Source organism: Nannobrachium achirus (assembly GCF_963921795.1).
Source record: "Nannobrachium achirus genome assembly, chromosome: 16".
Classification (NCBI taxonomy): Eukaryota; Metazoa; Chordata; class Actinopteri; order Myctophiformes; family Myctophidae; genus Nannobrachium; species Nannobrachium achirus.
The window spans coordinates 22,942,185-22,966,902 of NC_137823.1; the positions used below are offsets into that span (position 1 = coordinate 22,942,185).

Below are 24,718 nucleotides of genomic sequence, written 5' to 3' on the forward strand. Positions count from 1 at the left end.
TTGAAATTGTGTTAAAATCTTTGAATATATGTATTTTTTAAGCGAACATTTGTAACTCAAATTTTGCTTCTGGGGGGTCCCTGGAACTAAATATTTTGAGATGGGGGTCCGTGGCCAAATACATATCATTTTGGGGGTCCTTCACATGAAAAGGTTTGAGCACCACTGACAAAGAAACATAGGTTTTCAAAAATACCTTAGAAGGATTTGAAATATTCAAGGACTTGCACAAATGTTCACAATTTTTCAAAAATAGCAGATCTACCGAGTGCCCCGCTGTGAGCTTATATATCTGCTATTTTTCAATATTTAAATCACAACATAATGCGTTCCCAGTCTAAATGGGTTAAACCCCATCCCCCTATGAGGGAACGTGCATGGGGGGGGGGGGGGCTGCAGTGAATCCTTGTACCCAGGGCCCAGAATTTGGTGCCACACCCCTGGTTGTATCCATGCCAGCGCATTATGGAAGCCATGCTGTTTTCATCCCACTGGGAGTGGGTGGGGGCTAAAAAGCCAATCCCCCGGCCCTAGTGGCAGCCATAAACTTTAATACGGTCAAATTATGAATCACAAGTGCTTCAATTTGTCTGTTGAGAGCCTGCTTTATGATCCAGTGATGTACTGTATAGTGCTTCGGCTGGTTTTGTCCCTCTCTCTCTCCAACTGCTCTTACCCACGTTTATAGTCGCTGTCGGCCCCCCGGAAACCTCACATGTCCAAAACCTCTTTCTTTTTAGAAAACAGAAGATCATAACCTGTGTTCACAATAGATCCAATGTAGTTGTTATTTAGTAACGTGTAATTTCATTGGCTCATTATTTATAAAACACACACATACACACACACACACACACACACTGAACGACTTTCACTTTCACCTTCAAGATATTTTGAAAATAGCAGATCTATACACCACCTAGAAGTGCGGCATGCCGTGAGCTTGTAGACAGGCTGTTTTTGCGACTTGTGGTGCATCACTCTTGAACGACAAAGTAGGTCATTAATTTGTACCTACCAAGGGTCTTCAACAGAGGGTCCGGGACCCCTAGGGGGTCCTCAGAGTTACTATCTTTGTGTGATAGAAAGAAAATAATAAAATCTCCTTTTTAGCCAGATTCTTAACCAGAATCTGAGAACTTAAGCCAACAATAGCAGATGTACAAGCTCATAAGCTTGTAGATCGGCTATTTTCGGCAAAGAGGTTTGGTGTAGAGTAGAGAAGTATTGACAGTTCAAGTGGTTAAATATCTGAATACAGAAATTGACATGAATCCAAAATACATGATTGTGCTGTCAAACGATGAAACTATATGGAATCTATAACAAGGTTGTGGGAGTCCCTGCTTCATCTCTCTCTCAACTAAGGGGTCCTTGGCCTGAACACGTTGAAGTCCCCTGATTTATAATTTTAAAAAAAGAAAGAAAAAACACACAAAGTTGAAACGTGGAGATACAAGGTTTCTGTCTGACAGTCTCCTCTTTTCTTTTCCTCTTTGAAGACAAATTGATTCCTGTCTTCCGCTCCAGCCTCTTCTCCTCTCCTATTCTTCCTCTCCTCTCCTCGCCTAACCTGCCTCACCCCCAGAAATAGATGTTTTTAAATCGGAATGACAAACCGTAGGAGAGATGAAAACCTTTACGGTGCTCTGTGAAGGGGCTCATTAGCCCGTCCATTGTGTCCATTGATTGTCAACAGCAATTCCATTGGCTTTCAGTGCTCGCACCACGCGCACATGCACACATGCACGCACATGCTTGCACACACACACGCACACACTCATACCGTACACACACACACATGCATGCCCAATTGCCCATTGTCATACATGTGTATGGTGTGTTACTCAGCTCCCCACAAGATTATTATATTTTCAATTTAGTTTTAGTGTTCATTTTAGTTGTTTTTTTATTTTATTGTAATGTGGGGTAGTCAGAAGGCAAGATCCCAAAAGCTCAGAACAATTTAAAAAATAGCCCATCTACAAGGTCGATACGTTTTCTTTCTTTTTGACTTTTGCATAGAAGTGGCAGGGGCGGCCTTAGTAATCTGGAGGCCCGTTTCAAGGGCTATTGATGAGGCCCCCCTCGCACCGAGGCCACAGTAGACGCACAACAATCGCACACAGAAGTTGACTTATAGTCAATGACTGGCTGCTATTTATATATTATTATTATATCACTACATAATGTTATAGCATTGACCTAAATGGCGTTATATTAACAAGGTTATATGATTATTAAAAAGTGTTATAAGTGTGTTGCAAGTTGAACGAGGCTTGCTGGCTAGCTCTTGGAGGCCCCCTGGTAGCTGAGGCCCGTTTCAATTGAAACTGGTGAAACATAGCTAAGGCCTCCCCTGAGAAGTGGATCCAAACTGGTGCATTACTGGTAGATCCTGCGAGAGTGCGTTGCTGGGAAAGAGAACGGTCAATAATAAAGTCGATTTTCTCCCTAATAATAATATAGGCCCCACGCCTTGGGGAGTTGTTTGTCACAGTAGATTTGCACATACGTGAAATGTATTACCCATCCTATAACGACTATAGGAGCAGTGAGCAGCCATATGTGGTGCTCGGGGAGCAATTAGGGGTTAAGGGTCTTGCTCAGGCACCCATCGACACAAAGCTGACTGACTGGGAATCGAACCTGCGACAACCAGGGGCTCTGGCTCCCCAGGCAGGCTCCCTAACCACTCAACTACAGCCACCCGCTATTTCCTTATTTGTGTCTGAAAACAGTGATTTTACAGTTAGTATGCAACATTTTGGGAATATTGTGTGGCTTGCGACGATCGGGTCCTATAGAAGCTGAGTTCACGTTCACTCTCCCATTGGAACGAATATACTCCAACCTGCCATTTTTTGCATTTGTGACTCTCTCCTCCCTTCCCCTCCCCACGCAGGGTCACAAGGACAACAGCAACGTGACCTTTGTGAACTGCGTGCCGTACCCCCTGTCCAACGAGATGCACCCCAAGATACACTCGGTCATGATCTTCCTGGTGTACTTCCTGGTCCCGCTGGCCATCATCTCCGTCTACTACTACCACATCGCACGCACGCTCATCAGGAGCGCCCACGACATGCCCGGAGAGATCAGCGAGCACACCAAGAGACAGGTAAGACTATAGGCATGGGGATGGGACAATACGCGATATTATCGTTTATCGTGATGAAAAACACTCACGATAATCGTATCATGGAGATTTAATTTATCGTGAAATCGTCCTCCGTCATGCACTGGGATCAATTCACCTTTTATGTGCTGAGCTGCATATCTGCTGACACAGACTTTTGCAAGTCATTTAGCTGCTTTTTCGTTGTTGGAAGCCAACCAACCTATGCATACTGTATGTCCAAGGCTGCCAAAGATTAAGTAGATTGTACCTATAGCCTAGCTCTGTGATGGTTTGGAGGAGCGGCTGGTATTTCATTACTTTGGTCATAAAGGCTTCCTCTAAGCTAGAGTCAAAGGTGCAGGCCACTTCAAGAAAGGAAACTGATTTGTTTCGACAAATCATCGACAACGACAACTTCTGGTGTATTAGCAGAGAGATGTGCAAAGACGTCAGTACAGAGGTGCAACATGGAAGGTTTGACACAGGAATGTTTGCACAATGTGTGACATCACATGGTTTCTATAGCAGTATGCACGTGATCATCATCATACTAGTAAGTTATGCGGGAACGCCTACTGAGTGGCAAAAAACTACATCCAAACAGAAAAGTCTATCTGATTACATTAATTACCACGTTAAACGATGTCAAACTCACTATGCCACTCGCTTTGCTACTCGATTTGTCATTCACTTAATGCATGCGCATACCCTATCACAAGTGTGATGCAAACAATGAGGTACAAGGGTGGAGGGAAACACAAGGGAAAGGTTGAGTCTGGGGGGAAGGACCAGTAACCTGGCTTTTACTGTAAAGGTGATAATGTCCTGATTGAGAGCAGTGTTCCTGAGAAAAGAATGGGAAACAGCAGAGTAAGGGGGGAAGGATGTGGGGCTGATTCCCTGGCTATAGGGTCTCCATTGATCAAAGAACACCAGGTCCCTATAGCCAACTGCCTTACAGTATCATCATTATCCGGCATGCTCAAAAGGTGTGAAATGACGTTGTTTAATTACATCACAGACGCTCATAAATGGATCCCCCTTAAAACTAAAGATATATTGTGTGCAGCACTGTGTGCAGAGAATATAGAAGGCATAATATCCAGATGGGTTTCTCAATGATTAAAGGCTTACTGATGATCGGTCAACTGCAACATCATTATGTACTGTATACTGGCAGGTTGTGTTTGGCTCGACGCCAGACATCATGGAACCGTGTCGGCCTTGAGACTTTCTGGACTGTTGCCTTCCATATAGTGCACAGTGTATTCAGCATACCAGCCCCGTTTTACCATGGACAGGTCACACAGACAGGTACACAAAGACATTGACTGTGTCAAGATCCCAAAAGCTCAGAACAATAAAAAAATAGCACATCTACAAGGTCGATAGGTTTTCTTTCTTTTTGAAAGTGCATAAAAGTGGATCCAAACTATTGCATTACTGGTAGATCATGCGAGAGTTTGTTGCTGGGAAAGAGAAAGGTCAATAATAAAGTATATTTTCTCCTTAATAATAATATAGGCCCCAGGCCTTGGGGAGTTGTTTGTCACAGTATATTTGCACATACGTGAAATTTATTATACCCATCCTATAACAACTATGGCATATAGGATGCCATATGTGGCGCTTGGGTAGCAATTAGGGGTTATGGGTCTTACTCAGGCACCCATCGACACATAGCTGCCTAACCGAGAATCGTACCTGCGACAACCAGGGGCTCTGGCTCCCCAGGCAGGCTCCCTAACCACTAAGCTACAGCCACCCGCTATTTCCATATTTGTGTCTGAAAACAATGATTTTGCAGTAGTATGCAACATATTGGGAATATTGTGTGGCTTGTGACGATTGGGTCCTACATCAGTGACCATGGGGCTAAAGAATGGGTCAGAAGCTGAGTTCACGTTCACTCTCCCATTGGAACGAATAGACTCCAACCTGCTTCCCTTCTCCTAAAAATGTGTACCAGACGCGACGCTCATTCTTTTTGCATTTGTGGTACACAAAGATATTGTGTCTTTCAGACCTCCTACAGTAACTGTTCATCTACTGCTGTACATGTCTGTTTTTGCGGACCCTGCGAACGTCCACCTGCAAAGTTTATTGAGCTTAGCCTACAGCCGTGTATGGAAGATGTTAATGCATGTGTCATTGAATAAGACAGGGCCAGAGGCATTACGCAGAATGCCTCATGTTACCCCAAGCAAATAGATTTTTTTTTTCTTTTTTTTTTTACTGCATGCTTATCTTACTCAATTGATATAATGTGCAGTGTATCTAAAGTCATACATGGGTGACTGGGAGTGATTCAGTGCACTGGTTATGCACTGGGGAGGTTTGCTTCCCTGAACCGTTTCCATGCATATACAGCAAATCAACAATCTCAACTTTGTTCGGCCAACCTGCAAACCTAAAACATGTACTGTAAATGAAACTTGAACAACGAAAACAAAAGAGCCTATTTAGAACATTCGCCATTCACAGCACACCAGAGCTTTGACATTCAACTCAAACAAGCTTAGTCATTTTAAACCAGCAAACTGAAAAGCACCAACTAAAGATGACACTCCAACTGTAATGTGTTTTTTCACTTGGTTGTCTGACCGACCCAATGTGGGATTGTAATTCAAGCGAGACTTCCCAGGACTTTGTTTAATATCTATCACTGTTCCACTAAGGAGCAGCTGTCATGTGAGTCATACCACGTGGCACTTCCTTCTGCTGTAATTTAACGAAAAGATTAGACCTTTGCTTTGCAACACTAGTGTTGCCAGGCAGGGACGTGCAGAGAATGTTAGAGAGGCAGGGGTTGAAATTTCTAAAAGGGCATTTTGGTGAAAATATCGAAAATAGCAGACCTCCAATCTCACAACGTGTCGAGGTCGGCTATTTCCGGTGCTTGATACCACACTGAACTAAGCATTATCAAGTCAATACTGGAGATGTGGAGTAACAGCATGGATTTCTACACAGATAGGGAAATTCTTTCAACATAAGATGTTGCATTCAAGTTCAGGAGAGTTTGAACAGGGCAATTTCTCTTCAAATGCTGCCTTCAGGTATGACATGGACATTTGTGTTTCTTTCACCATAGTAAAAACTGCATTCATGATCACTTTTTACAGAAGGACAAAAGGGCAGGGGCTCAAGTCATGTGTGCACGGGCCTGTTGCCAGGCTGCCAGAGCAAATGATAGCAGATTTGTCAGGGTTCCAGAACTTGTTGAAATTGATGCCAAAAGTTCAAATCGATATGAATTGAGTGAAATCAGTTCCTTTAATGATATAGGAACTGATCTCTCTCTGTCTTGACTCTTGTCCCCCTTTTCTCTCTCTCTTTCTCTCTCTCTCTCTCTCTCTCTCTCTCTCTCTCTCTCTCTCTCTCTCTCTCTCTCTCTCACACACACACACACACACACACACACACACACACACACACACACACACACACACACACACACACACACACACACACACATTCACCACTGGTCGAGAGAATGCTTGGAGGCAAAACGAGTTCTGCCCAGGGCCATAAACATGCCTTGGGCCCGTGGGCTGGCCCGGCAATAGATCATATATACAGTACATGATGGGGCTGAACAACAATGAGACTCTGAGTATAGTCTCTGAGACTGGAAGAAATATGAAGAAAAGGGAACACACCAGTGTGTGAACAGACAAAGATCAGGTGCTGTCTTTCTGTACACATACCATCCTGAAAAATTAAATAAATCCAAACCAAAACAAACAACTCACTACTTGTTTTTCTCCTCTCTCTCTTACTGTGCCTTACACCAGTCGTTCTCAAAGTATAGTAATAATAGGTGTAACATCACCTGAATGTTTTAGTTTATATATTGTTTATTGTGAGCACAACCGACGGAGCAGGAGACATAGACACGTTTTTTTTTCCAGCGGGGAATACGTTTGCAGGAACACCGCACTGTGAAAAGAAGACAACTTCCGCGAATATTCAGCCCCACCTCCTAGAACTCTCTCTGCCTCATATCTTGACCAGGCTTTTCTCTTCGCAGATGAGTAAGCCTGGCTACGCGAGGCTATAAAATACCAGGTAACCAGAGGCCTCTTGTGGCTTATTGCTACATTAATACCTTGGGGATATATAGAGCTCAAGAAGCTAACAGTATCTGGGATTTTGTTGGATACGATGCACACACACACACGCACGCACGCACGCACGCACGCACATGCGCACATACGCACATACGCACGCACAATTTGGGGGGTGAGTGTGTGTGGCCGCAGGACCGGTCACTTCATGCTGGCCTGATTCATGGCCAGAGAGAGGAGAGGAGAGGAGAGGTCAGGGAATGGAGGGGAGTTATGGAGGAGCTATCAGGGCCAAACGAGCTACAAGGTAATACTTATGACTCTTATGGGAAACATAAAATATGATTATGGTTTTGATGATAATAAGGTTTGAGAAGATAATAATGTTGTCGATGATTTATTGAGCAGTAGTCGTAATAGTAGCTGTTGGTGGAATAAAGGGACTTGTATTGGACACAGCAATATAAACCTCAGTGCCAATGTATCTGTTTCTAACTAGCATTGTTAGTACAGTTTAAGCGCCTCCTCCAGTGATGAAGTATTTATAGGAACAGTAGGCAGTGTTGATTTCGTTGACTAAAACTATGACGAAAAATGTTTGTCGACTGTGTTTTTTTCACTGACGAAAACGAAATAAAAACGAAATAAAAACTAAGCTGTGATGACTAAAACTAAGACTAAATATATTGACAATTTTGTCAACAAAATAAAACTAGACTAAAACATTAGGGAGGGACTAGTGGAGAAGAGAGTCATTTTATGTTTGGTTGCTCTCAGGTGTTGTATGCTGAAAATAGCCGATCTACAAGCTCACAACGCGTCGCAGCAACCAAGTGTGAATTCAATCATTACGATGCCATCAAGGCCTGCCAAAATGCATTTTAGTTGACTAAATCAACTGTAGATTTAGTCGCCTAAAATCATATGATATTTAGTCAAATAAAATTAGACTAAAACTAAAACTTTTCAGGTGACTAAATTATGACTAAAACCAAATGACATTTTATTCAGAAGACTATGACTAAAACTAAATCAAAATGTGCTGTCAAAAACAACAGTGACAGTAGGTAACTAATTAGAACCCAATGGCATTATTCACAAGAATCACCTGAAGAGAGTCCTTCAGAAAACATTCTTGTGACACCGCAAAGATCATGCAAGGGGAAGTGAATCAGAATGGGGATGTTTATATTCAAAAATAATTTAAAATTTAAAATGAACAAAAACAACATTTCGTACTCTCCCACTGTATATGGTAAACATAGTTTTTTAATGATTGAATATCATTTGTCATTATTGCGACCGAAGGTCGCAGTTTACTATGAGAAACATCACAGCTTGTCTGTGTCCGTCTGTGTAGACGTGTACACATTTTTTACGGTCTATGGGTTTGCCAGCTCTGATGTCACTGTGATGTCAGGGGAACCACTCTACCAGAATGGGTTTGCCGCACTGACATCACGCTCTGGCTTCACTGTGACGTCACACTCCCTTTTATGCCCATATATGGAGTTCCCTGATGTCATCATCAATATTAATGTATTAATGACAAAAGTATAATAATCTTGCTAATTGGAAATATCTACATTCTGCAGATTCAACTAGACCTGGTTTTAATCTCACAACACAATACTGCTCTCCGAGGGGGAAAATCACATGAGAGGGAATAAACATTTTCCAGAGGTTACATTTTTACACGGATGGAGAAGCGCAGATGGTCTAAAAACACAGGCGGGCGTTCCAACAGGGAAAACACTGCCCCAGGTAGTCGTAGCTGGGAGCGGGCACTACAAACATAGCTATTTTATAGACCAGCATGGTGGCCAGAAAGATCCAGATAATAAAAACAATACCATAGTCATGGGAGGGATGACAGCAATTCCCAAGAATACGTCTGCAACAACAATGTTGAAATGATTGATGTTTGTGTAATAGATGAGTTTCAAAAGAAGACAGGCTTATAATGTCTTTCGAACAAACATGAAAGTGTCTCCATTGATAGCATCCAACCTGTCGTGTTCATCTGCGTGACTTTGTTGAATGCTAATCTGTTATTACTGAACAGCAGATTGCTGTTTCTTTTTTGTAGTTTTTTTTCCTCTGTTGAGGTTGCTATGGAAGCAGCAGGCTTGCAAACTCAAATTAATTAATCGACATAAATAAATAAATAATAACATAGTTATCTCCAAGCTCACAACTTAGCTCTCTCATAACTAACACAGTGGATTGTCCTTAGGATAGTGTGGTTATTTCTTTAGCTTCAAAGTTAGTATTTCTTTATTGGATTGTGTTTACACAACGTCCTGAGACCAACCACACCGCTGTTTTGACCACACAGGCACCCTTACTCTTACGGCTCTCTGGTACCCGTCTCGCCTTGGTGGGCATTTTTGATTGACAGGCTTGGAATTCTTCTGTGTGCGTAACAGACAACAAGGTCGGTAGGCAAATCAGAGGCAGGTTTAAATGGAAAAGTCCCGGAAAAGAAGCGTTGTGATTGGCTAGTAGTGTTTTTGAGTGGCAGCCTGCCCTCGACACTTCCTCTTTTGTGCCCACCAAGTTGGACGGGTCGCTCCAATCAACTGCAGCGGGTGGACGAGGTATCTAGCTTTTTATATCTGTGCTCCTCTCCCTGCTCTGGTGCAGAGCAGAAGCCGTTTGACAAGTAAGGGTGTCTGTGAGGTCAAAACAGCGGTTTGGTTGGTCTCAGGACGTTGTGTAAACACAATCCAATAAAAAAATACTAACTTTGAAGCTAAAGAAATAACCGCACTAGCCTCCTTTAATGCACATTATTACCATTACATTACCAGGGCTTAAATCCCTCCCTAAATATGCCATATGTGTGCATAGTTGCTTGCTATTAATGGGTTTGAAATGAGGACCAATGCAGGTGTTCTGATTGGCGTAGAAAATGTTTTCTATGCCAATCAGACACATTGAAATGCCTGTGTTGGTCGGTCCTCAACATGGCTGGCATGGCTACATTTGAAACCCATGAATAGGACACATCTGCTTGCAGAAGGACTGTGTGAGGAGGATCCCGATCCTTCCCGATCCGATCTTTCGGCAATGCATTAAGAAAAAAGAAAAGAAAAAATGCTTTTGTGTTGTCCCTTCTAAGCTTCTTTTTTCACTTGTGCAAAGCATTGTATCAAAACAAATTGTATAAAAATAAAGCTCATCAGCTTATATATATTTCTTTAGATATATAAAGACAAGGTGTTTCCCGACCTTTTTCCTCCCGATTCCAATCTTTTGAAAATCACGTTATCGGCCCCGATCTCCGATCACCCGATCCGATCGGGACATCCCTACTAGTTGTACTGACAACAGGAGAAGCACCAGCAGGCAGAGCACAGACACACCATCTGACAGAAATACAGTTCTCTGGGTCAACGGAATCAAACAACATGTTTGTGCTCACTGGATCAAGATGGATTCTGCTCCAAAACATCCACAGCCCCTGGACCTCAGGCAGATAGATGTCAGTACTATAACCACGTCCTCTTCGTTTCAGAGTAATCCTTAACTTTATTCTATACTAAAATAAGTAAGGAGTCTATGCTGGAGAACTAGTGATTTAATAACAAATACAAATTCCATAAAATCACATGAACAGCCAGGGTTCTATCTTTAGTATCATCCTTAACAACAAAAAATATCACTTCTCTGTATTATGCATGGCCACTGGCCACACTTCTCTCTACCAGAACATAAAGTAAACAACAGCACCAAGCGCATCCCATAATACCCCTCTGCAGCCCGCCAGCTACTTAAAGGCATACTTAAAGGCACATACCCCTGGCCCTGTATATCGTCGTTGTCGGGTGGAAACCTTGTATGTCCAAAACCGTTAGTGAAAACAGCCGATCGACAAGCACGCGTTGTGTGCTTGTAGATCTGCTGTTTTCACTACTTTTGTGCGACGGCCTTGTACAATGAAGCAGTGCTTTACTTTGCGAAAGAACATACAAATTTGAAACTTGGAGATACAAGGTTTCCACCCGACAACGACGATATATAGCATAGGGTTGCAGTATACAGTAACATCCTCCATCTATAATGGCTCAGAGATTGTAAGAATGTAATCAAATGTACTGTACCTGTCTAACCGCTCCAAAAGAGCGAGAAACGCCCACGGTCACAGCACCAGCGGGAGTGCCACTGATCTCATTGCCCTCGGTTTCTGCACAGACTGAATTCGTTCTAGCTTGCCAAAATAAATTGAAAAATGTATAATCTCTGGACATGTACTGTAAATATAACTTTGTTTTTTTTTACAACATGGGTTCATATTTTAGATTGTAATTAGAGAAAATAAAAGGTGAGTGTTAAATGTTTTCATTTACTGCTTTCTATCGTTTTAGCGATTTTAATGATGTTGATTTCAGTGGGTGGGGGCAAGTGGCTAAATATGTCTTTTTAGATACAATATGCCCATTCCCAAGATGCACCACAATCCTTCATGGGCAGATGTGACATATGGGGGCTAGTAGTGTTACTATAAATAGTATTAAATAAATTGGCGGCTTATTGTGTCTAAAATGACATATTTAGTCACTTGTACACATGCCCCCATTTCACTGAAATCAAAATCTCTAAAATGGCTAAAACCAAAGAAAGCAGTAAATGAAATAATTTTATATAATTTTTATCCCACGATTTTGCAACCCATTTTCACCCAGTGCCAATGTAATCCTGGGCTCTGCTCTCCCTCTGCCACGCCTGGGGAGACAACGGACTGACCTCATGCTTCCTTCAATGCATGAGTAGTCCAAGTTGTTTCTTTTCACCTGACAGGATGGACATAGCACGTGGAAGGAACACGTTATTCCAACCAGTTCCTTTCCCCTCGATCAAGCGCCCCGGCTGGCCAGGGGGAGGCATTATTGAGACCAGGATTACTGCATGTTTTTGTGAGGGTATCAACCCTAGGAGACACGGGGAGAACATGCAAACTCCACACAGAAAGGCCCTATCACTGACCCCACCTAGGGTGTGGGCGCTGATGATGCGGAGGGAGAAACACACCCCCAGCACCCACAGCGTCCCCCGGCGGGAATCGAACCCAGGACCTTCTAGCTGTGAGGCAAAGCACTAACCACTGCGCCACCGTGCCCCCTTAATAATAATAAATTTAACTCTCATCTTTTCTTTTCATTACAATCTAAAATATGAACCCTTGTTGTAAAAAAACAACCGGTAATTGAGTATATTCCTTCTTCAATACTTTTACTTCATAGCCTGGGGCGGCAGTGGCTCAGGGGTAGAGAAACTGCATGTCATTAGAACACGGAGGGTTCCCGAAGAGTTCCCAGTTAAATCCCGGGCTCCCCCAGAGTTAGTGTCGAAGTAGCTTCGGGATCCAGGCATTTCAAGAAGAAAAGCCTGGGCTAGCCCCCCTGTAACTGTGGTTCACGACATTTTAATTGTACAAATGCTATTGGCCGGAGACTCCCGGTGAGATTTGCCTGGTAGTCTATGGGGCATAGAATGTCCGTGTTAGATCAGAGTAGTGTCGAAGAGTCCTTGAGCAAGACTCTGAACCCCTAGTTGCTCCCGGTGAGCAGGTTGGTGCCTTGCATGGTTTCCTTCACCATCGGTGTATGAATGTGTGTGTGAATGGCGGGTGAATGTAATGCACAATCTCTGTAAAGCACCTCGGATAAAGGCGCTATACTGCACCATTTACTATACCACTACCTCTGAGGCAATCTGACAGCTTTAGTCAGTTACTTTGCATATTGACATTAATAATATGAAACATATATTCACCACTAAAGCACATACCACTAGCTCTGAAGCAATAATCTGACAGCTTTAGTCAGTTACTTTGCATATTGACATTAATAATATGAAACATATATTCACCGCTAAAGCACAATTTTATACTTCAGCTATTCAAAGGTACCTGATCTACAACGTCACAACGTGTTGCAATGCGATGCGTTACTTTGTGCCGTGCTGCGAGCTTGTACATCTGCTACTGCAACACGGGGCGTTGTGAGCATGTAGATGTGTTATTTTCACCATCGAACCACTTTATTCAAAATGTACGCTTAGTGCTCGTCAGGGTGGGGGGGTCCCCTGTTCAAATATGATTATTTTGGGGGTTGTGGCCTGAAAAGGTGGAGAACCACTGATTTAGAAGACATTTGTGGAATTGGTCTCAGGTGCTAATGGAATTAACGCTTCCTGTCGGGTGGCTCTTCACCTCCACATGGCGACGTCATAACACCCTTTAAATGCACACCTACTAGTAGTCATTCATTGATTACACAAGCCTGCACTGGCCTTGTGGTCAGAGTGTACTCCATCTATGTGATCTGGGTCTGCAGCGATCTACCCACGGCTGAGTCATACGGTCATGAATACATAGACGTACGTGGTGACGTTGGAAATGCTCCATTGGCCTTGTGGTAAGAGTGTTTTCTAGTCTATTTGACCGGGAGGTCACCATATACATGAATATGTGCGCGCCTCGCTGGCCACATGTGCAGGCAGGCCACACGTCAACGTTGACCCTATTGTATGTATTGTAGGACAGCATGCCATGCCACTATGAGAGTTATATAGATAAGTAACTGAGACTAATAGCTTTTCCCTATTTTTTAAAAGCATTACTATTACTTACTATATACAGTGTGTAAGATATGGTAAGGTCCCAATGTATGAATGAATGAACCATTGTAAAGCGCTTTGAGCACTTGGAAAAGCGCTATAAAAATGCAATTCATTAAGGTGTTTTGGTATGAAAACCCACATTTCGTAATTCACCAACTATCCTATATTATAAGGATATAACTGTGATATCACCTGTGATGTCACAGTGATGTGTCAGGGGAACCACAGTGTCAGGCGTTATGGACAGACAGACAGACAGACAGACAGACAGACAGACAGACAGACAGACAGACAGACAGACAGACAGAGATATGGTCAAGCTGTTACGGTTCACATACTAAACTGCGACCTATGGTCGCAATTACCGGTATATGTCTGAGATGCGTAATTCAGCGCATTGTGATGGTTTTCATAGTGGAGAGACCTCCCTTCAATAGAAGCTCCTTGCCCTTTTATCCGTCTGTAAAAAGTGCCCTCTCAAGACCATGAATGCAGTTTTTACTATGGGATTCAAACCTGTGACACGCTGTCAGGCATCAAAGCCTATGTGTTGCGCCTGGACTGCTACGCCATGCAGCGGGCACCCTGTATTCAATATTTCTTATAGATTTTTTAAAATGTCTTTCCTTGACAATACATAACACCAATTTCATCCTACATAAACCCCTTCCCACCCGCCTCACAATCCTACCTGGTTACACGGATCTATACACGAACCACATATACCACAAAATAAACATGAATCATAAATAATGTTCACGGTTCAAGGTTTGGCTTTATTTGTTTCCCTATAGGAGAAATTCGTCTCGGAGACATTGCCACAGCTGCATACAGATGTGCCACTTGCCATCGGCAATACAGTGGATTGTCAGTAAACTGTGACAGTGAGAAAGGAGGGCATTTGTAAAGGTGTTGTTATGTAAATGCTACTCAGATTCTTATGTCCAAGGAAAAGAAGAGTCGAAAAGTGCCTTTTGTTTTCAGTAAAATATAAACACTTAACAAAAAGAAAAAGAAAAACACCAGGAAAAGAAAACCTAAAAATAATTGACATCCCCCAAAAGGGAATATTTGTATTTAATTCATTGGGACTAGAAGCAAGGATGATGAAACACTTCCCCGTTGGTGATGAAAATGAATAACCACAGGTGGTGGGGATCAAAAACAGAAGCACTTACCCTAAAAAAACCTCAATATTGTGCTCAAGTACAGTACTTGAGTAAATGTTACTTTACACCACTAGTCTCCTCTCCCGTTGTGTTCCTTTCATCTCTTCTGTACACGTCATCTCCTCCCTCTTCTCTTCCCTCTATCCTTTCTTCTCCCCCGCTATAAGGTCCCTGCGCTCATCTCCATCGTTTCTCTCATTTCACGTCTTCTCCTTCAGTCGCTCTTGAACACCTCTCTTCTTCCCTCGGGGAGGAAACGCAGCCGCAAACATCTCATTTCGCGTTTCCCAGAAGAGGGCCTTGTGTTTACGTTACCTAACACTCTATCCGCACTTCACGGCGGTTACACAAACACTATGATAACCACTCGTCTCTCGTTGAAGACAGAAAGGAATGGCCACCTTAGATCACATATTTTATTATACGCTTATTATGACTGCTATGAATAGAGATGCTGTTTCACTGTTCATTGTTAGAATTATCTCATCCTCCAGTGCTTCACAACTTTTTTTTTTTCGGGTCGGGGCCCACTTGAAAATCCCAAAGGTTTTCGTGGCCCGGCGTGCATTTTCAGAGCATTTTTATTCATTTTTTGACCGTGGTGGAAAAAGTACTCACATTTTTTACTTGAGTAAAAGTATCAATACTGCAATGGAGAAATACTCTGTTAGGGTGCCCTCAGACCAAAATATGGTCGGCAGTGGATAAACTCTTCTGGAAAAAAAACGCAGAGAGCATATTCCGTCCCAAAGCCAGTGACGCCCCTGTCACTCACTTCCCGCACCGCCCTCCCTCCCTGTAGCCTGTTACACTAACGTAGCGATCCTCATCATCTTTTACGTGTCAACTCTATAATGGACAGGCAAAGGGTACTCGCCCTTGCTTTATTGGAAGGGGAGATGCAACAAGCTAAAAAGAGAAGAGTTTGGGTGCATGAGACTCTTCAAAACAAAACATCTCCCAGTCCCTTCCTGATTCTCAGAGTGTTACGCCTTCGACTCACCCGATTGGACCGCCAAGGCAACGCGGAGACCCCCACCCCTCATTTCTCACATGGCCCTATTCTAGCGCCACCTTCAGACACATTTTTGGACACTGCTCCTACAGTTTTTGCCCTAAAATCACGAATATCACTACACAGCATGTCTACACTCATGTCATCAACATGGATCAGGAAGATTTTGGAAAAACACATTTTTGCCCTATTTGTGGAGATAAGCCACCTACGGTCGCTTATCTCCCGATTAGGGAGTCTTACTGGTAATAATATAATAATTTCTATCTGCAAAGTAACTAGTAACTAAAGTTTTCAAATAATTGGAGTGGAGTAAAAGTACAATATTTGGATCCGAGATGTAGTGGAGTAGAAGTAAAAGTACTGATAACAGGAAATACTCAAGTAAAGTACAAAAAAACTGTACTTAAGTACAGTACTTAAGTAAATGACATGTATTTAGTTACTTTACACCACTGTTTTTTGATAATGATAAATACTATCTTCATGGTTTCCTTTCTAAGAGGTGGGCATTTAAAAACAGGAGCCTTTTTAATTGGACATTTGTAATGCGATCATTCAATCAGCACATGATTTATTTTGAAATTGCAGCCTATAATGTCGAAGCGGCAGCCACCGGGCTACGTCAATATTTTCTCAACTGCCTTTGCATCTCTGCCGCCCGCTGTTTTTCATTCATGGGCCCCTGCGCGTGCGGGCCCTGGTGCAGCAGAACCGGCTGCACTGGCGATAGTTTTGATCCCAGCTGGAATCACACTGGATCCCGCTGGGATCAAGCCCCCTCCTCCCCGGAAGCTTTCCCTTGTAAAAGTAAATCTACTATACTGTATGACGCACTCTGTTCATGCCTTGAATAGAAAGCAGCAATCGTTGAAGGCTTCCAGGTTTTAGTCATATTTAGAGCAGTGGTTCACAACCTGTGGGTTGGGACTCGGGACCCTCAGGGGGGTCCCCAAATTATTTTGGGGGGTCCCCAGATGATTAAATTAATGTGCAACATTGTTTTCCTCATTCAACAACAGTAAACAAACCAATATAAAGTTTAAGTGTATAGAGGGTACTATCTGCACATTTCTAAAGTGACAATTTACCTAAACTTTTTAATACCTCTAAAATGACAAATTAAACATTGGCCAAATCGTCAAATATTAGAGGCAGAAATTGTGAAAATAGCGGATCTACATGCTCACAACGCCTCGAGGCGTTGTGAGCATGTAGATCTGCTATTTTCACCATAGAACCTTTTTATACAAAATGCAATTCCTCAACGCTTAGTGCTCATCAGGGTGGGGGGTCCCAAGTTCAAATATGATTATTTTGGGAGTCGTGGCCTGAAACGGTTGAGAACCACTGTATTAGAGAAGTTTTAGGAACATTCAATTTGAAACCATTGTTTAAGATGAAATCCTTGACGTGCGTGAGCTTTGGGATTTGTGGGCTTTGGGATTTAATCCTCGGCACTCAAGGAAGAGCCCCCTTCCTCTTCACCACTGCCAAGTTGCGACGAGGCAAGAATTTAATTGATTTAGCTGAAAACAGAATAAACACTGGCCCCCCCTGGGCGGAGAAACTGGAACAAAATCCAACGAGGCGGATAGGAGAGAGGGAGATCAAGGAAGAGAACAGAAAGATGTTGTTACTAACATATAAGAGCAATAAAGCTTGGCTTTTGTGCCAGGGGCCCCCCATAAGAGACGATTTGCCAACATTTGTCAACATTTTGTCCAGATCTTTCGAAAGAATTCAATCTACAAGCAGCAATGCGACATGATGTGATGCCCTGTGAGCTTAGAGATCACCTATTTTTGAATAGCCAAAAAAATGTAATATGGACAAAGTGTTAAACCGATAGCCTTGCATAGATATCACTGCAATTTTTCTTTGCAATGGCAGATTCCCCTTGCTAAGCGAGGCTAAAACTGAAACTGATTGAAAATAGCAGATCTAAATGCTTGTAAATAGCTTGTAAATCTGCTATTTTCAAATGGCCGAAATGTATATAGGGCTTAAGTGGGTAATGCATGTTTTGTCATAATAATACAAAAATGATCGAGAAAGTAACTATCAACTAAAGTTTTCCAATAATTGTAGTGGAGTAAAAAGTACAATATTTGCCTCTGAGATGTTGTGGAGAAAAAGTAAAAGTACAGAAAATCCGGAAATACTCCTGTAAAGTAAAAAAAAAAAAATGTTTTGATAATCAATCAATTGCTATAGGGCCAATTATTTGGGGTTGCAATATCCTCATGGTACACCAGTGGGCCCTCGTCCACAGATTTGGAACTGCTGGTGTAGTAGTCACACACTAACTTACCCGTAATTGCCGGACTATAAGCTGCGACTTTTTTCCCATGTTTTAAACCCTGCGGCTTATACAATGGTGCCGCTTATATAAAGATTTGTACAGCTAACGGCCAGTTAGTTAGTTTTACAATGGTCTTTAACAAGGACTTATATAGAGATTTTTACAGCTAACGGCCACCAGGGGCGCTCTAGCGGGAAGCAGGAAGGACACCTGCGGCTTATAGTCAGGTGCGGCTTATATGTAAACATTTGTTTTTTGTTCAAAATATAGCAGGTGCGGCTTATAGTCCAGCAATTACGGTACTTACTGGAATCCCGCTGGGATCAAGTCCCTGTCGTTCCTCTGGGTCACAAAGAGAGAGAGAGAGAGAGAGAGAGAGAGAGAGAGAGAGAGAGAGAGAGAGAGAGAGAGAGAGACCGATCACCTCCTTAGAAAATGTAAATCTATGACGCACTCTCAACGTTCATGCCTTGAATAAAAAAGCAGCAATCATTGAAGCTTTCAGGTTTAGGACCATTCAATTTGAAACCATTGTTTAAGATGAAACCCATGACGTGGATTTGGCGTGGGATTTGGTCACCGACCAATTTATTTACTGATTGATATAGGCTCCTATTTAATCCCTGGGACTCAAGGAAGAACCCCCATTCCTCTTCACCACTGCCAGGTTGCGAGGAGGCAAGAACTTAATTGATTTAGCTACACTGGGCTGGCCCCTGTAGAATTGCCTGCACAAAAGAGCAGGGGGGGGCGGAGAAACTGGAACAAAATCCAAGGAGGAGGACAGGAGAGAGGGATAAATGGAGAGATCAAGGGACAGAACAGAAGGATGATGTTATTAACATACAGTATAAGAGCAATACATCTACTGACAAGCTTGGCTTTTGTGCCAGGGGCAGAATTCATTGAAAACATTTATCAACATTTTGTCCAGATCTTTCGAAAATAGACAATATATAAGCATGCAACGCGATGTAGCCTCGCGTAGCCAGGCTTATACTCATCTGCGAAGAGAAAAGCCTGGTTACAACCAGGAGAGTGTTTTCTGCTGGTGTTTCAGTCCTAGTGTATCAAAGGGTGCGTTCGGAAATGCGCACCGGGTCTGGTTAGGTGCGCACCCTTTGATACACTCGAACTGAAACACCAGCAGAAAACACTCTCCCGGTTACAACCATAGGCTGATACGGCATTGAACGGTGCTACTTTCACTGGGAGAATTTCACCGGATGTTATTGTTTTTTCACAGTTCGGTCACTCACTGTGGTGTATTCCCCGGTGGCGAAAAAAAACTGTTCTACTTCTCCCGGTTGCGCTCGTAGTAAACAATATCCAAACAAAAACATACACTTCCGGTGTCTACAGGTTCATGCCATTCACATCGCATATTGTGGCCAGGGTGGACGCGATGTGATGCGCTGTGAGCACATCATCGCATCGCGTGTGTGCATCACATCGAGTGTGTGTGTGTGTGTGTGTGTGTGTGTGTGTGTGTGTGTGTGTGTGTGTGTGTGTGTGTGTGTGTGTGTGTGTGTGTGTGTGTGTGTGCGTGCGTGTGTGTGCGTGCGTGTGCGTGTGTTCGTTTGTGCCATTTACAGTAGGTCTATTATGGTCTACTACTGCGCTTTGATTGACAGGTTGATAGCCAGAGGTGCAGGTCTGCTCAAAGGGGAAGTTATTTACACCAACAATAGCCTTCACCGTAGGCTAGGCTATAATTACCAGTACACCACTACAAGTCAGACGCCCTAAGGGTGAGAAGCGACCGCCAGGTCCCGATGAAACAACAGCTGAGCTTCTAAATACTGTAACTCAGTGTATCCTCTTTGTGTATATGGGGCCTCAGAGTTATAAGGCTTGACTTGGATGCCTGGCTATCTGTGGAACTAACCGGGAGAGGGCGAGATCATTTAGCGACCTACAACTGGGTTGCAACCTGATCGGCTAAATGATCTCGCCCTCTCTCGGTCAGTTCCACAGATAGCCAGGCATCCAGGTCAAGCATTTAGGGTTAGGGTTAGGGTTAGGGTTAGCAGCCCGGTCGGTGGATAAGCGACCCGGCCGGTCGATTTAACGACCCAGTCGGTAGATTTAGCGACCCGGTCGGTAGATTTAGTGACCCAGTCGGTAGATTTAGCGACCCAGTCGGTAGATTTAGCGACCCAGTCGGTATAGATTTAGCCACCCAGTCGGTAGATTTAGCAACCCAGTCGGTAGATTTAGCAACCCAGTCGGTAGATTTAGCGACCCGGTTGCTGAAAACTACAGCCCCTACTGGACTGACCTGGAGAAACAGTGAAGCTTATACTGCAGGTCTTGCAGCCTTTTGAGGGTTTGAGCAGAGAGCTGGAGAATGAGCAACAGGACAGTGGAGGAGAGAAAGACAGTATAGAGGGATGAGGAGTGTGTGGGGAGAGGTGACAAAGGACGAGGAGTAGCGGGGCCTGTTGAGTTTTCAAATGACTTTCTGTCATTATGCCAGCGCAGCCAGCCATGAATACATCTGTCACTGTCTGCACCCAAATCTGTGGACTCATACTGTGTGTGTGTGTGTGTGTGTGTGTGCGTGCGTGCGTGCGTGCGTGCGTGTGTGCGTGCGTGCGTGTGTGCACCTGTTTGAGTAAGTGCATGCATATAAAAGGCATGCGTAAGTGTGCCTGTCCAAGTGCGTACGTGTATACGTGCATTACGTTAACTTTTGAGTGTGAATGTGTGTCCTTCCTTGCATGCAGGTGTGTGCACATCAGCACGTGTGTGCGCCTGTGTGTGTGTATGTGTGTGTGTGTGTGCGCGCGAGCGCGCGTGTGTGTGCACGGCTGCACACCTGCGTGTGTGTGTGCGCTTGTGCACTGTATGAATATGCTACATGTGTCTCCCAGATGGAGTGCATGCATATTATGCACGAATGCCTGTCCAAGTGCATAAGTGTTTATTATGCACATGTGCATATGAGCGTGCATAATGACTGTCTGTGTTGAGCATGCATGTGTGTATGTGTGTGTGCGTGTGTGCGTGCGTGCGTGCGTGCGTGTGTGTGGCAGACAGTGCAGGACAGTGGGAGCAGGTGTGGAACAGCATAAAGCAGTCAGAGGTAACAGTGATGACTTGTTGAGGAACAGAGCAGCAGGTGATCACTGCTACAACACCTTCTGTGTCTCTGCTTTGTGTTGCTACAACAGTACAATTCTGGCTTCACTCTGAGAGTGTACAAATGGCCCCCGAATGAGCCCTTACAGGTCCCGTTGGGGCCTTCTTACATCATCGTTAATGTTGACAGCAAAATTGATTTCGTTTTTGTCATAGTCTTTTAATTCCAATTAGTTTTAGTCAAATGTTTTAGATTTTGTCTAGTTTTTGTTGACTAAATATCACACGATTTTCTACAGTTGGTTTATTTTAGTGAGCCATATGAGTTGTTGACATTTGTTGAAATTGTCAATATATTAAATCATAGTTTTAGTCATCACATCTACAGTTGATTTAGTTGACAAAAATGTATTTTGGCGGGCCGTGATGGCATCATAATCGCTGATTTTACCCGAAAATACCCGAGCGCAACCAAACATAAAATGACTTGCCTTTTAGTTCATGTGGCCCCCGGGCCGCCAGTTGCCCATGTATGCCCTATGGAATATAATCATAACACAGCCATGGTCAAAGCTTTATCAGAACTGTATCCTGTCCATTGATAAAATACATACAACTGTTGAGCTACTGTAGTTACTCCCCGGCAGTAGCTCAGGCTGCTTGGGAATGTTTAATGTCAACGTTTCCTCGAGCAAGACACTGAACCCCAAATTGCTCCCGACGAGCAGGGTTGGTGCCTTGCGTGGTTTCCTTCACCTGTGTGTGTGTGTGTGTGTGTGTGTGTGTGTGTGTGTGTGTGTGTGTGCGTGCGTGTGCGTGTGTGTGTGTGTGTGTGTGTGTGCGTGAGAGTGTATTGCACAATCATTGTAAAGCGCCTCAGATAAATGCGCTAACTCACCATTTACCATTTTACCATTTTACATCATGTTTTATTATGTACTTATTCATATCATACTCTGTTCCTTTCTGTTTCTTTCTATATCTGTTACTTCTCATATATTCTGGTCACGTATAATGTTACCCATACTATATATTCTCTCGATATAATGAATGTACTTCAGAACTTGTGGAGTGATTACGTGACTCAACACTCCTCCCTCTTAATTAGAGGGAAAAGCTTAGCAACTCTCTGAGGGTCTATTAGTCTACACAGTGATCGGCCGAGGGCCGGCCACACATTGGCACTCGCCCTTAACTGTCTCAAGTCTGTCCTCGCTTCCCTCTGCCTCTGGAAAGAAAAAGAAATAAACAGGCAGGTGCACAGATAGGCATCAAAGGGGGCTTGAGCCCCTGCCCCTTTACCTGTCTGTAAAAAGTGCCCTCTCCAGACCATGAATGTAGTTTTTACAATGGTGAAAGAAATGCAAATGCCCCTCTTTCCATGCCATACCTGAAGGCAGTATTCAAGAGAATTGTCTTGTCCAAACTCTCCTGAACTTTAATGCAGCATCTTATGTTGAAAGAATTGCCCTCTCTCTGTAGAAATCCATTCCGTATCTTTAGTATTGACTTGATAATGCTTTATTCTGTGTTTTATCACGCACCGAAAAAAGCTGACCTCGAAGCTGACAATGCGTCGCACTGCGACGCGTTGTGAGCTTGGAGGTATTTCCACCAAAGGTATTTCCACCAAAAGGCCCTTTTAGAAATTTCAGCCCCTGCCTCTCTAAAATTATCTGCACGTCCCTGACTCCCTGGAAATAAATGCTTTCCTTCATTTAGTTCCTGCCCACCATTAGGCAGGGATTATGACAGCTACTGTATGGTAGTCAGAAAAGCAGATAACTCAAACTAAAGGAAGCAGTTAAGTGGCTTCCACACCAGTGATTCCCAAGTCAACGACTTGCAACAGAATCCTTAAAACTGTTTTTTGCAAGTAGACGGTCCGGCTGACTGCCGTTTCCACCGCGATATGTGACAAGAGAGAGAGAGAGAGAGAGAGAGAGAGAGAGAGAGAGAGAGAGAGAGAGAGAGAACATGTTGTTGTAATGGCAGAATAGTGTGAGGCAAAGTTGAATGACCTTCGACGCAGTGAGCCGGTGTGTACCGACCCGCAACAGGGTAAACCAAACCAGACCACTGTGACAGAACATTGCAAATATTTGGTCTGGATTGGGATTCAGAATCCCAGCAGTAGGTTGCTATAGTCAGACCAAACTCTTTACAGGTGTTCAAAGTAATCACCTCTTCATTCATTCATTCATTTTGCCCCTGAGAACCCAAATGGCCTCCAAATAGCCGAGCAGTCATTACTACTGGCTAAGGGAAAGGCTTCTACCCAGCACTGGTTTGTTCAGAGTTTTCGTCCGATGCCCAAGTGAGCAATATGTGACTGAGCATGACACTGGGGCAGTCATTTCGGAAGCCACTACTTTAGACCACAGCTGAAATTACTTTTTTTTTTCTAAAATGTGATAAAGCCACAAAAGCATGTCATAAATATTAGGCTACATTTCACTTAAACGCCAGAGCTTAACTCTGCATGTAAATAAGACTTTTTTTTAATTAATGTGAGAGATCGGGACATAATTCTGTTGGTCCTCCCAGATTTAGAACTTGAATATCTCAAAAGTAGTATTTCAGCATGGCATCATTCATTCCTGTTGTTACCTGCAGTCAAGCTCAAACTGAGATTCAGGTCATGAAGTCGCACAGACACTGCTATGATTCATCAATGGCACAGTGAGAAGAATGCAATGCTTGATTTAGGTTCTGCAGCACAATAGGTTTCTAAAAGGGAGGACATTTTAACCACCGCCAGCAGCAATTTGTGGAAGGACGTAGTAATCAGACCTCTCTCTTTGTATGCTTGTTAGCAACATAATAATAAGAATGGATGGGTGGAATTATTTTCATGGGAGAATGATCAGCAGGCTACCCCGAAGAAATGATTAGCTTTTGGATCACAATGAAGGTCAAGGCCTGACATTTTAGAGAAAATAACTTGTGAATGGAAGGGGGCCTTTTTTTTGGGGGTGGGGGGGGGGGGGGTTGTAATTAACACATACACAGCCATTTACAATATGCGTTTGCGCCTATACTGCCAGGAAATTATTAATTTTTCAGAGTCACAGTAGATCTCCCTTATACATGACATTTTGGTAGGCTGTAGTCTATATAGTGTACACTAGATGTCGCCAGCGATTAAGGTCTCTGGCGATTGCTAGAAGGCCTCAAATTAGCAACCAGTCCATTCACTTAGCATTAGCGTTAGCATGGAACGGCCCGGGACCCGTGCACGCCATCCGCGCTCTTAAAAAAAAAAAAAAAGTATCGACTATGTGCCTTAGATGCCCAATTGACGCACAGAGCCTTCAAACCGGATCA

The 24,718-nt window shown here is 43.4% G+C and overlaps 1 protein-coding gene across 1 annotated transcript in view; it reads left to right on the forward strand.

The window, feature by feature from the left end:
- Window positions 1–24,718, forward strand: part of nmbr (neuromedin B receptor) — a gene marked incomplete at both ends in the record, with an annotated part of 133,442 nt that overhangs the window by 67,595 nt on the left and 41,129 nt on the right. The window contains one exon of the mRNA XM_080744799.1: window positions 2,906–3,121. Coding sequence (XP_080600925.1) covers window positions 2,906–3,121 — 216 coding nt within the window. The remainder of the gene's footprint in view (window positions 1–2,905; window positions 3,122–24,718) is intronic.